The following is an 11,581-nucleotide window of genomic DNA, read 5'->3' on the forward strand; positions in this document are numbered from 1 at the left end:
TCCACACCAAACTGAGAGTTGTCAGGCTACTCAAACATAAATGCTAACCTGCTGGAGCACACATTATGCCATGTTTATTCATCTCCCAATCACAGCAGGAGCTGCCCCTGGGTCTTTGTTCCCCTGTTGACCTGGGAACACAGGTAGAAAAGGGCTTTAAGGTTTATCTTGGGTTTATCCTGACAATAGAAGGAACTGAAGAAAACTGTTTTCATCAGAAGTGCAGCTTCAACTGCAAAGCACTGAACCAAATTCATGTTGTAAATAGTGGGAAAAAAAAACCTAGAAATGGAGAAGCATGTATAGCTGTAAGGGTTTTGTTACTCCACAGGGAGTAACTAGTAACCAGTAATTCATCAGATGTGGGAGAATAGCTAGGAACCAGTAACGCCTTGTGGGGGGGAGCTATAACCAGTACCCAGTAACTCCAGGAGGATAACTAGTAACTGGTAGTAACTTCTTGGAGGTGGACAATGAGTAGTAACCAGCAACTCTTCAGTGGAGAAAACAATAATTCAGTGACTCCTAGGAGGTGGGTGGTGACTCAGAATGCCAAGCTGTCTGCGGTCACAGTTGTGGTGAGCGGTACCCTCCTTTTCCACCCTGATTTCTAGACTGGAGACCCCACTTGGAGAAACAGCAGCACAAACTCTGCCAGAGCTGAGCACTTGAAATGGTCTTTGAGCCTTTACCTTCCTGCGGGCACCATCACCTGGCTGGCACTGCAGCTGTCCTTATAGGGCCAGGCCCCCATCACTTGGCCCCTGTTTTAAGAAACAGGGTGGGTGGTAAGAGCACGAATGCTGTGAGCATGGGTCCCCTTTCCACCTGTTTTGGCTGTGAAATGCAGTGACAGCTCTGTGTGGCTACTGTAATGGTGCACACAGTGTTCTGCAGAACAGTCCCATCCATGCCACAAGAATAGCAGAGGAGAGCACACAGACTGCAACCTGCTCACACCCACAGAAGTAAGAGAAGCTCACAGTAAGACCCGCACTGGTCTTCATAGCCTCCTGTTGCCCGCTGTTTCCTAGCCAGTCCTTTGTTACATTCTGTCTCTTTCCAGGGCAGTATTTTTTGAAAATGTTTTAATATTTGAAATACCCAGCAGCTCTGAGCACAGTTTTCTATCTCTTTTAATTAGCTTGTTAACTTCTTCCTCTTTATCCATTATAGATCTTCTGTCCTCTGCCCTTCTGAAAATGCTTTGCATATTTATGTTGTTCTAAACCTCTTCTCTTCCCAGATCTGTTTTCAAGTAGAACCAGAGATGTGCCCTCTCTCCATTAAAATTTCAGCAGTGCACAGCTTGTAATTACCCTTTCTCATCTCCAACAGGAAGGTTTCCAAACATAAAATAATAATCAAAAAGCTTCCAAGTGTAACTTGCTGCCTTGAGCCGGAGAGCAAGAGAAGCATTTGTGTCACCCTTGGACCCTTGTGTCCTGTGTTTCTCAGAGCATTGCTGGTCCAGTCTCCAGTGCATCGGGCCTCAGGAGCTCCTGACTCTGCCTGGGCCACTCTCATAGGCACTGGGGATGATTTGCACTTCCTTCCTGGACTGGTGGCCTGTGGCTGTAGATGGCCTCTGAGAATCACCTGACCCTCTTTCTAAACTCATGCTTCTAAACTCCTTAGCATGCTGCTGGGTTGGCCAAAACATTGATATTAATGAACTGATAGCCAGAGAGTGAGCACTAGGGTTGGGTTTGGTAGCATCAAGACTGGAAGCCACACAGGCAGAGGGCAGGACATGCTGTGCCTTGTCCTAACGACTGTCCCTGAGCCACCTTCCTCAGCACCCACAGCCCACCATCCCTGCTCAGCTGACACAACTGTAAGCATTGCCATAGGCCACATCATGTCCTCATGCCCTGCCCTCCTGTCCCCTCAGCCAGCCTTCCAGGCCCTAGGCACACTCTCCACTCCTGCTCCTGCCCTGGGAGCCACACAAAACTATCCACACCTGCTTTTTTCTACATCTGTTCCTTTTACGTCTCCCGACCCTCACCTCTATGGTCTGTATCACCCACTCGCCCTAGCTGTCCCTCCTACAGAGTCTAGGCCTGCCTCGGGTGCCTCTTACCATCACCTTCAGAATAGCTTGTTTACCCTCTTAAATGGAAAAGAAAATTGTTTAGTTAATAAACAAGTGTCACAAAAGAATAAGGGAAGGTATGTTTTTAATGCATAACAACACTGAAACATAGCCTCCCTGCCCCAGAGGACCTTGTCTGTGATCCTGGTCACTGAGGGTCAGCACAGACCTGAACCTCCAGCTGTGACAACTCCTGGATCTCAGCTCAGGAGTGTCTGCCTGATAGTGAAAAATATGCATTCAGTCCTTTCATCCCCAAGCTGATGAGGTTTTGACCTCCTTCCCAGGGTTGTAAGTGCCTCAGCTATCGGCCTGTTCCGTGGGCTTGGTTCTCTGCAGATTAAGGTCCCTGGGCATCAGGACTCAGCTGTGCGAAGTGACTTCAGCAAGGGAGGTAGGAGAGGAGGCCGCCTGTCCACTGTGTCTGTGGTCCAAGCAAACTCTGGAGTGGACGTCACCGGTCCCGTGGCTGTTTCAGACTTCTGGCCTCTGCCATGGATCACCGTGGAATGCCCACTGAACATCAGAGCCTACACCCTGTGAGATGGAGATTTCCAAATTCGGGACAACCACATTATCGGAGCTCCTCTGTGGTGTGCGTGATGTCGCTCCATGCTACATGAACTAACTTCCATGTGCATACACATGCATGCATGCACACGTGTGTGCTCACCCACATGCACACAGCACCCAGCCTCCTGCAGATGCTATGGTGCTCTACCCTCACGCAATCCCATGTCATAGTGACACCATGGGCCCTGCTGAGGACAGGACCCACTATACATCACGATGCTCGTGGACTCAGCACGTACCTGAGTGGCACACAGGGAGGTGTGTGGCTGCCCAGTGACCCTGCCTTTCCTCCTCTGGGCCATCTCAGCATCAGCCTGGCCCTCAGGCACCCATCTAGAGCCTGCTGTAACCACAGCATCTTCAAAGCCTAGAGCCAGGATGTTGCTAATGGCCACTGCAGGGTGGGAGGGTCATCCCCAAGACAGGGGGAGCAGCAGCAATAGGAGAGGGGACTGGGGTCCCCAGAACAAGGCTGTAAAACCCTGGGATTCCTGAGGAGCACGTGCCAAGGCCTCTTGGCTCTGAGTGAGACCCTTCAGGTCCTCTTTGGTACATGAGAAACCATGGACTACATCCTGAGCAGCTCTTTCTTTGAACAAGGGCAACTGCTTGCAGGGTAGGGATTTACCAGGGAAATATCTGAGAATGTCTACAGTAGAGGTGCCAAGGAGCAGGTCTCCCTCCATACTAGAGTGAGGGCACTACCAGGACTGCCCTTGGCTGGGAATGCCGGGACTGCCAGGCCTGCACTTTATCCCGGATATAGGCAGTGCACAGGGCCTCTGCTGCTGCCAGTGCCTGGGTGAGTTCACACAGCAGGAAGTTGACAGCTGCTGGGCTTGCACAGGACGCTGTGCAAACTGGGGAGGGAGCTAGAGATGGGACACCCTACAGAGGCACCAGCCCCCAGGCCATACAACCCCAAAGTCTCCTTAGAAATTGTTTGATGTTGCCCGAACTTGACATGAGTGCCAGGCCCCACCTTGGTGCAGGCTGTGTGGGACACTCCTCCACCATGTGTCTGGTGGTGGCTGGGCGAGAGCTCTGTGAAAGTGAAGACAGCAGCTGAGCATCTTCCCGGGAGCTGGCCTAATCCACTTGCCCAGGGCCTTGGAGTCTGCGTGGGACTTGGAGAAGGGAGGGAAAATGCTGCCATCTCACCTGTCTCCTTCTCACCAGCTCTGTAAAATCATCTTCAAAGTTCTTCATGAGAAGCACTAATGGCTCACTGCTACCCTTTGTGTCCCCTCAGAAAGAGAAGAAGAGCGGGCTGCTGAAGCTGCTGGCTGGGGCATCAACCAGGAGGAAGTCACGTTCCCCGCCATCCTTCTCCCCGACCCACGACCCTCCGGTGGCCACAGACACTTCACTGCTGGGTGCCACGGGTCCTGATGTGTCCTCCCTGTCTGTCCACGGCAGGGCAGGCTCCTGCCCCATTGAGAGTGAGATGCGGGGGGCCATGGGGCTGGAGCCCCTGCACAGGAAGACAGGCTCCTTGGATTTGAACTTCTGCTCCTCCCCTGCCCGGCAAGCAGCTCTCTCCATGGCTGCCATCCGCCCCGAGCCCAAGCCACTGCCCAGGGAGAGGTAAGGGTGTGCAGGCTGTATCCTTTATGTCAAGTGCCAGGCACCCGCGTTCTGGAGCCCATCTGAGTACAGGGAAAGGGGCTTAGTCCACCAGGCACCCCTTATCACCCAGCCACTTTGCTCCGAGGCAGGTAGGCTCCGGCTTCCAGAAGTCTGGGACCTGGAGCTGATGTCAAGTTTCCAGCCCATTTGGTTCCTGCATTTGGGATTGCAAGGGACTTGTCAGGAAATTTGTCAAGACTAGCACAAACACAGAAAAATCAGGTAGTGTCCCTACCTGGGACAGAACCTCAGGGTGGCAGGGGATGGTGCCCTGCTTGGCTGTTGGGCTGCTACTGTCACATCAGAACATGAAGGACAGGCTGAGGCGATGCCCTGACCATACGGCGGCTGCAGCCCAAGACCAGGCTCCCATAGCAGGCAGCCTGGGCATGTTCCACGCAGGTGGGTGCGCAGGTGGCAGTGAATGCTGCAGACACACTGAGCACATACCATATCCCACACACACAATACACAACTCAGTATACACACACCATACACCACACACAACACATGTACCATACACCACACTATTATACACACACACTGTACACCACACTATAAAATCATACATACACAATAACCACATAACTTACACACTCCATACACTACACACTATAGACACCATACATTACACACTACACACACCGTACACTGCACACTATAGACGCACCAAACCACACGTTATACACACACCATGCACTACATACTATACGTACACAATACATCACACAGTTTGCATATACCACACACCACACAGTACACACACAGCACTGCACACTATAGACGCACCAAACCACACGTTATACACACACCATGCACTACATACTATACATACACAATACATCACACAGTTTGCATATACCACACACCACACAGTACACACACGCTATGCATCACACACCATACACCACAAGCACACCCTACACCAAACACGCCATACACCTCACACATACCACACAGTGCACCTGTGGTACTACACACCTCACACACTTCCCATTAGCACACGTAACACAGACACCCATGCCACATACTCCCACATATAGCACAAGTCATGTTCTCTCTCTCTCCCTCCCCCTCTTGTTTTTCCTCTCCCCCTCTCTGTCTCTCTCCCTTATCTCCTTCCTGCACTTCCTCTCCACCTGGCAGCACAAGGCCGCTGCCATCTGCTGCTCCTTTCCCTGGCCTGGCCTGGCTTACAGGCTTGGTGGCCCTGTCCCATCTGCTGGCCCTGAGTGGGTCTGTCGGGCAGAGCAGGTTTGTCTGAGCCAAGCCACAACCTGCCGTGTAGACCAGACGGCCCATTACCAGCCCCTTCCAAGGGGACTTTCCTTTCCCTGTGGACAATGCCAGGCACCCAAATCCCAGTGGTTGCTTGGGGATTGCAAAGAGGAGTAGTTATGGGCTGTGAAGGTTACGGGGCATCAGGTAGAAGACTCTCCTGCCCTCTCCCCCTGGGAGGGGCAGTGCCAGACAGTCTGAGCCCTTAGGGGCCTGCTCCTTACAGAGCCACAGGAGGCTTCAAGCAGATAGACAGCCTGATGTCTGTTGACCGTTTCACCTAAGCTGAAACTCAGCTTCCTCATTTCTCAAGCCCACTTCCTGGGGCTATGCCAAGGGGTGATGACAACTGCCTGATGTTTAGGTTTGTGAGGCTCCTAGGCCAGGAAATTATGCATGTGTAATAAATTATGACTTGACCTACATCAGTGACAGTATACAATAGTGAGAGCTAGGTGGAAACAGGGCCCCAAGCTGAACCCTCTGGCCCAGGCTTGCTCCCTATAAATTTATAGCCCACTCTGCTCCTGCTCAGTGCTTGGTGGCAAGGCATTGCTTGGCTTTGTTAGGGTGTAAAGCCTTTTTGCTTAGGTCAAGGATGTGTTATGGACAGCAGAATAATGACTCCCCAGGAATTCCCTGCCCTAATCACCCAAAGCCATGAATATATCACCTCAGGTGGCAGAGAGGAGTCAAGACAGCCAGCCAATAGCTGATGGGAAGGAAGGGGGACATCCCTCCTTATCCAGCCAGCCAGTGTGGTCACAGGATCCTGGAAGGCAGGAGAAGGCAGCAGCAGAGATGATCAAATCCCCGCCCATGTGAGGACTGGACCCCTGGTCTCTGAAGGTGGAGGAGGTAGGGTCCAGATGGCAAGGGGACAGATTTTGTAGAGATCTGGAAGGTCAGGCTTGAAGACACCTTGTTGTTGGCCCAGCGAGACCTTGTTGGATTTCCACCATGTGAGAGTGGGACCTCACATGGCACAAGGTTGCTTAGCCTGTGACCATTTGTTACAGCAGCAGTGACCCATGGATACAGTCAGTCCCCGGCATACAGTGGTCTACTCACAAGTTTAACTTTATCATGGTGATGTTTTAACTCTCAGTCCAGTATTCAGTCAATCGTAAAATAGGCTTTGTGTGAAATGACCTTGCCTGAATGTCCAGGCATGTAGAAGGCAGACTGGGCTGAGCCATGATGTTCTGTAGTGGGGAGTGAATGCATTTCCACCTCCTGTGGGTTCATTTGGGGGCAGTGGCCCCACTGCAAGCTCAGGTGTTCAATGCCTTGGTCTCATGTCCAGGGCACAGGTATGGTCTTGTCATTTCCAAGCTGCTGACATAAAACCAGCTCAGCGGCCCACTTTCTTCAACCTTATTTGAGCAAATACTCTGCCTTGGAGCCCTGCTGTGGGCACAGATGACAAGGAGGAGGCCATACACCCCACACCGGAGGTAGGCTAGGAGCAATGAGGGCACCAGAGTCCGCTTGGACCCTGACCTGGGAATCTGCTGTGGTTCATACAGCCTGTGTGTACTCTGATTTACGAAGCCCAGTCATCACGGCTTGGAAATGGTGGTCATCCTTTGAGACTTGTGAAGCCCTGTGTGTCCAGGACAGGGAGCCCCAGTTTCTTTCCTACTGTGAGGAAAGAGTTCAGTCTTGGAGCCATCTCAACAGAAGTGGTAAACACCCATTTTATAGGAATTCATTGCACATCCACCTGGGTCCCTTGATCATTGAATTGCTCAGAAGCACCAAGTGACGCCTTTCTAACAAATTATATATTTAAAGCTGCTTTTCTGTTTCACATCTGGCAGTTGAGGCAGAAGCCAAGGCTGGTGTGCAGTGTCTGAGAGGTGCCTGCCCTTTGCCACTGTTCCCTGGAAGGAGAGGAAGAGGAGGTCAGGATGTGGGAAGCCACTGGTGGGACACGGTGGGGATGATGTGGCCTGTGTCCCACTGAGTGACTTCACACACCACTGGCTGCACCCTGAATTCATAGAAATGCTGGCTACAAGGGGCTTGGGCATCTGTTTCTTCTGCTCTGTGCTGTGCTTGCTGCCGTGGATGCAGTGGGAACTGGGCTGGCACCTGAAGCCATCCCAAGGCCTTAGAGGTGATCGATCTTCTGTGTTGGGCCCAGGTCTGGCCAGCCCTGCCATCTCTGGATGGGGCACACGCCTACCACCCCACTGCTGGCACTGCCTGAGGCATGGACTGCGACCTGGCTCTGAGGTCTGTTTGCTTCTCCCATCCTAGCTGCTCCAAGGCCACAACTTCTCAGGTCAAGCTGGATGAACAGGCGGTATCACCATCCCCAGGAGCAGTTGGTCCCTAAGGGATGAAGTCCTCAATCCGAGGGCACGCACTTGGCACCTGTGTTCTCAAGCATCCACTGTGAACATTTGCTCCTAAAAGTTGGCAGAGTCCACAGTCTCAGCCCATATTCCTTCACTAGATCCAGAGATCTGTCCCAAGGCCGCTGATGGCCGTTGATGGTTTGTAATGTTCTGGTTTCCCTAAGGCCAGAGCCTCTAAATGCCTAGACAGAGATTGCAGTAGGGCAGAGTCCAGCATAAACTGAACCCAGCTCCTGCCCTGGTGACAGCATTTTCCAGGGAGAGTGGTGATCAGGAGAATGGGAAAGGGCTCTGGTCCTGCTGTCTTTGCCCAGGCTGCTCACTGGAATGGTTCTGGGCTTTCCTCCGAGGGAAGGGCCCTGCCTGGCACAGCTGGGACACAACAACCTCTTTTGGCCACTCAGGTTGCCCAGCAGGCACAGGGACAGGGATTCCATCTTGGGCTGCCAGGAGCTCCTGTGTCTTGGGCCCAGGTGAGGCCAGAAGAGAACCAGATATCCCACAGGCCTGGTGGGAGGGACGATGTTGTCAGGTCTGCAGCTGAGTGCTTATCTGGCCTGCCAGGTGCTGACCCTGAGCCTCGAGTCCTTGGCAGGTGCTGCCAAGAGGGCCGGACCTCAGTTTGCCATCTGGGAGCACCTGCTGCACCCAGAGGACCTCAAGCTGCCAGGATCTGAGGTCTCACCCACAGCCACTCTTTGGGTCCCAACTGGCAGAGGCCATACTGGGAAGCCCATTGTATCCGTTTCCATTTTGTGTCCTATTGGTCTGAAAACAGGGACCCAAAAGTGTGGCCTTGGTGGCTGCAGGGGCCCAGGTCTCAGGAAAACGAGAGGAGGGAAAGTCAGACCTTTGGGTGTTGGTGCTGTGCCCTCAGCCAGTGGAGCCTCAAAGGCACCATCCTTTGACTTTGGACATGTGTAAAAGCAGCACCTGGCAGACGAAAACTGTCTCCAAAGAGCCTTTTCCTCTCCCTCGCCATGTGCAAGTCCTCCCACCCTGACAGGTGCCAGCACAAACCCAAGGTCTACAGCCAGGGCAATGACCTGAGGACGTGGGGGGTCCAAGCCCCTGCCCAGGTGCAGTCCGCAGTGGGTGGGTGGAGCCGGGAGGCTGTGGGGCTGTGTCACAGCCATGCCTGACATCTGGGTTTGAAAGGACACCACAGGGAAGTTTCTTTCGAATGTATTAATTGAAAAGTGAAAGAAGAGATGAATAGGAATTGTATGAAGTGCAAAAAGTAGCCTGGACACAGGATTTAAGCAGCCTGGACACAGGATTTGCTCAAGGGAGGAAGAGGAAGGCCTAGGGCTCATGCTGTGCTCTGTCCCCAGGTACCGCGTGGTGGTCTCCTACCCTCCCCAGAGCGAGGCGGAGATTGAACTGAAGGAGGGCGATGTGGTCTTCGTGCACCGCAAGCGCAAGGATGGCTGGTACGAGGGGACCCTGCAGCGAAATGGACGCACAGGGCTCTTTCCAGGCAGCTTTGTGGAGAGCTTCTGAGGCAGCCAGGCACCCGGCAGGCATGGCTGGAGAGCAGGAGTGGGGTGTGCATCGCACCTTCCCAGTGATGCCCACGTCCTCCAATGACCTGAAGGGAGAGGCTGTGGAGGACCTGGCAGCACCACCATTACTGTGGTGGGTGCACTGGGAGCCGCAAGAGGCGGCAGGGCCAGCGGTGTGGGGCAGAGCTTCAGGAGAGTCCTTCTCAGCCACCCTGGCGTCACCTGTCTATACCTCAGTCACCTGCCACCCGGCCACAGGGCGCTCATGTCCAGCCAGCCACCCCAGGGCTGCTGCCCTTCCCAGCTGTAAGCAGCACCCTGCTTCACCGCTGTCCTCTGTGCTGCCTCTTTCTTATGCTGTTTTCTAAAGTTCGGCATTAGACTTTGTCTGTTTCTCGTGGGTCAGACATCCTCTATTTTCACACATCTGGTGCTGCCTTTTGTAAAACTCATAATGACCTGGGCGAGCTTGCAAGAAGCAATGTCCAAGGCGACACCTAAGGCAGGTTTTATATTCTCCATCTGAGTCATGAGCATTTGGACACCTGTCTTCGACGTCAGATGTGGCCAGTGCTCCACGATGAGTGGCAGGTGGTCCGGGTGTAGAGGGGACATAGAGCAGAAGTAGCTCCCTAAACCCTCAGAACCCACCTTTGTGTAGACGTCAACCAGTGCTATTCAGGAACAAGGACCGAGTGTGAGGGCTCCTCTAACTGCCTTTCTGCTGCCAGTGGGGATAACACAGGGCTGACCCAGCCCAGGGTGGCAGGAGCCACCTTTTATTCCCCAGAGAGAATGACTGTCATTAGCCTTCTCAAAACGTGGATTCTTGCCATCAAAATGTGCAGTTTTCACCACAGTTCAGATCACCGCCTTGCAAAGATTTTTTTTCTCCTTTTTAAAAAATAAATTACTGCTCCCTTATCAACCGTGCCCAGCTTGCTATGTTGACTGTGAGGACCAGGTTTGAGGCATTGCTGCAGACTTACAGGGCAGGTTGTGGGGGCACCCAGAAGGTGGGTGGAAGCCACCTGAGAGAGACCACCGTTTCCAATGCTCCTGTGGCTGCCTGGCTGCTACACTGGGGAATTGCCCCAAGAAGCACTTTGCCCCCTCAATGACACCACACCTAAAGGAAGTGAGAAATGTGTTCTTAATCTAAAAGGGGAACATCTGGTTTAAACAGGGATCCCTTGGTGCTGGATTAGCAACCACCAGGGGAATCTCAGCACCACCATTGCCCAGTCAGTTCCCACCATCCACAAGAAGCCCTGTGTCTGTCACCAAAAAGCACCTGGGTCAACACCCTGGGCAAGACTCAAGTTCTCCTGTGGAACCAGAACAAACCTGAGCATCAAGATAATAAAATAATTTCATTTTTTTTAATTTTATTGAGTTTATTGGTACATTTTAGGGATACAGTACAGTTACATTCATTGTTGGGATCATGTACCTTTACATGGCAAGTCTTGATTCTCATTTTTTCCCCTTACCTCTGAATAATTTCATTTTTTAAATGCAACAACCAAGCAACAGAAAAGACCAGCTCAGGCCTGGCTCCCACCCTAGCCACTCCCACAGGGTGCCCAAGGCTCAGTGAATGGGGGCCATGTGCACTCGGAGAGGGGCATGGGTCCCAGGTGGCTCTGGAGACACCAACAGGTGGGTACTGAGACTGCCTGAGGGGAGGGAAGCAGTGGCATGGGCCTTGGCAGCAGATGGGACCCTGGGGCAGTCAGGGCTGCCAGAGAGCAGTGAGATACCTAACCCAGCCCACACACTGAGTACCTACCCACACCCAGGGCCTCGCTCCATGAGGATGGGTCCACAGGTGAGAGCAGAGCAGAGGTGGCCTCCCAGGTCAGCATAACCCAAATACTCAGATTTCTACCAGGATGAAGCAGCATCTGTCTGACCTCATCTCCTGTCCTGCCTGCAATGGGCATTCCTTAGCTATGCAGTGGCATTTAGGGGCCAAGGTGACTTTCTTTGAGACACACACTAGTCTGCAACCATGACAGAGTGAGGTCCACGGGCACCAGGAGACAGAACCGAGGGCTGAGGGAGGCAGAGGGGACAGGGAAGGAGGCAGGAGTGCCAGGCTGGGCAGCATCTAACTCAGCCCAGCTGAC

At 52.9% G+C, this 11,581-nt stretch overlaps 1 protein-coding gene across 1 annotated transcript in view; it reads left to right on the plus strand.

The window, feature by feature from the left end:
- Sh3rf3 (SH3 domain containing ring finger 3) overlaps window positions 1-10,797 on the plus strand; it is a gene marked incomplete at its 5' end in the record, with an annotated part of 178,915 nt that extends 168,118 nt beyond the window's left edge. Inside the window, 2 exons of the mRNA XM_033761492.1 lie at window positions 3,924-4,258; window positions 9,279-10,797. Coding sequence (XP_033617383.1) covers window positions 3,924-4,258; window positions 9,279-9,447 — 504 coding nt within the window. The remainder of the gene's footprint in view (window positions 1-3,923; window positions 4,259-9,278) is intronic.
- Window positions 10,798-11,581: the final 784 nt, after the last annotated feature.

The sequence above is a fragment of the Fukomys damarensis genome, unplaced genomic scaffold (assembly GCF_012274545.1).
Source record: "Fukomys damarensis isolate Sample0158 unplaced genomic scaffold, DMR_v1.0_HiC HiC_scaffold_9, whole genome shotgun sequence".
Classification (NCBI taxonomy): Eukaryota; Metazoa; Chordata; class Mammalia; order Rodentia; family Bathyergidae; genus Fukomys; species Fukomys damarensis.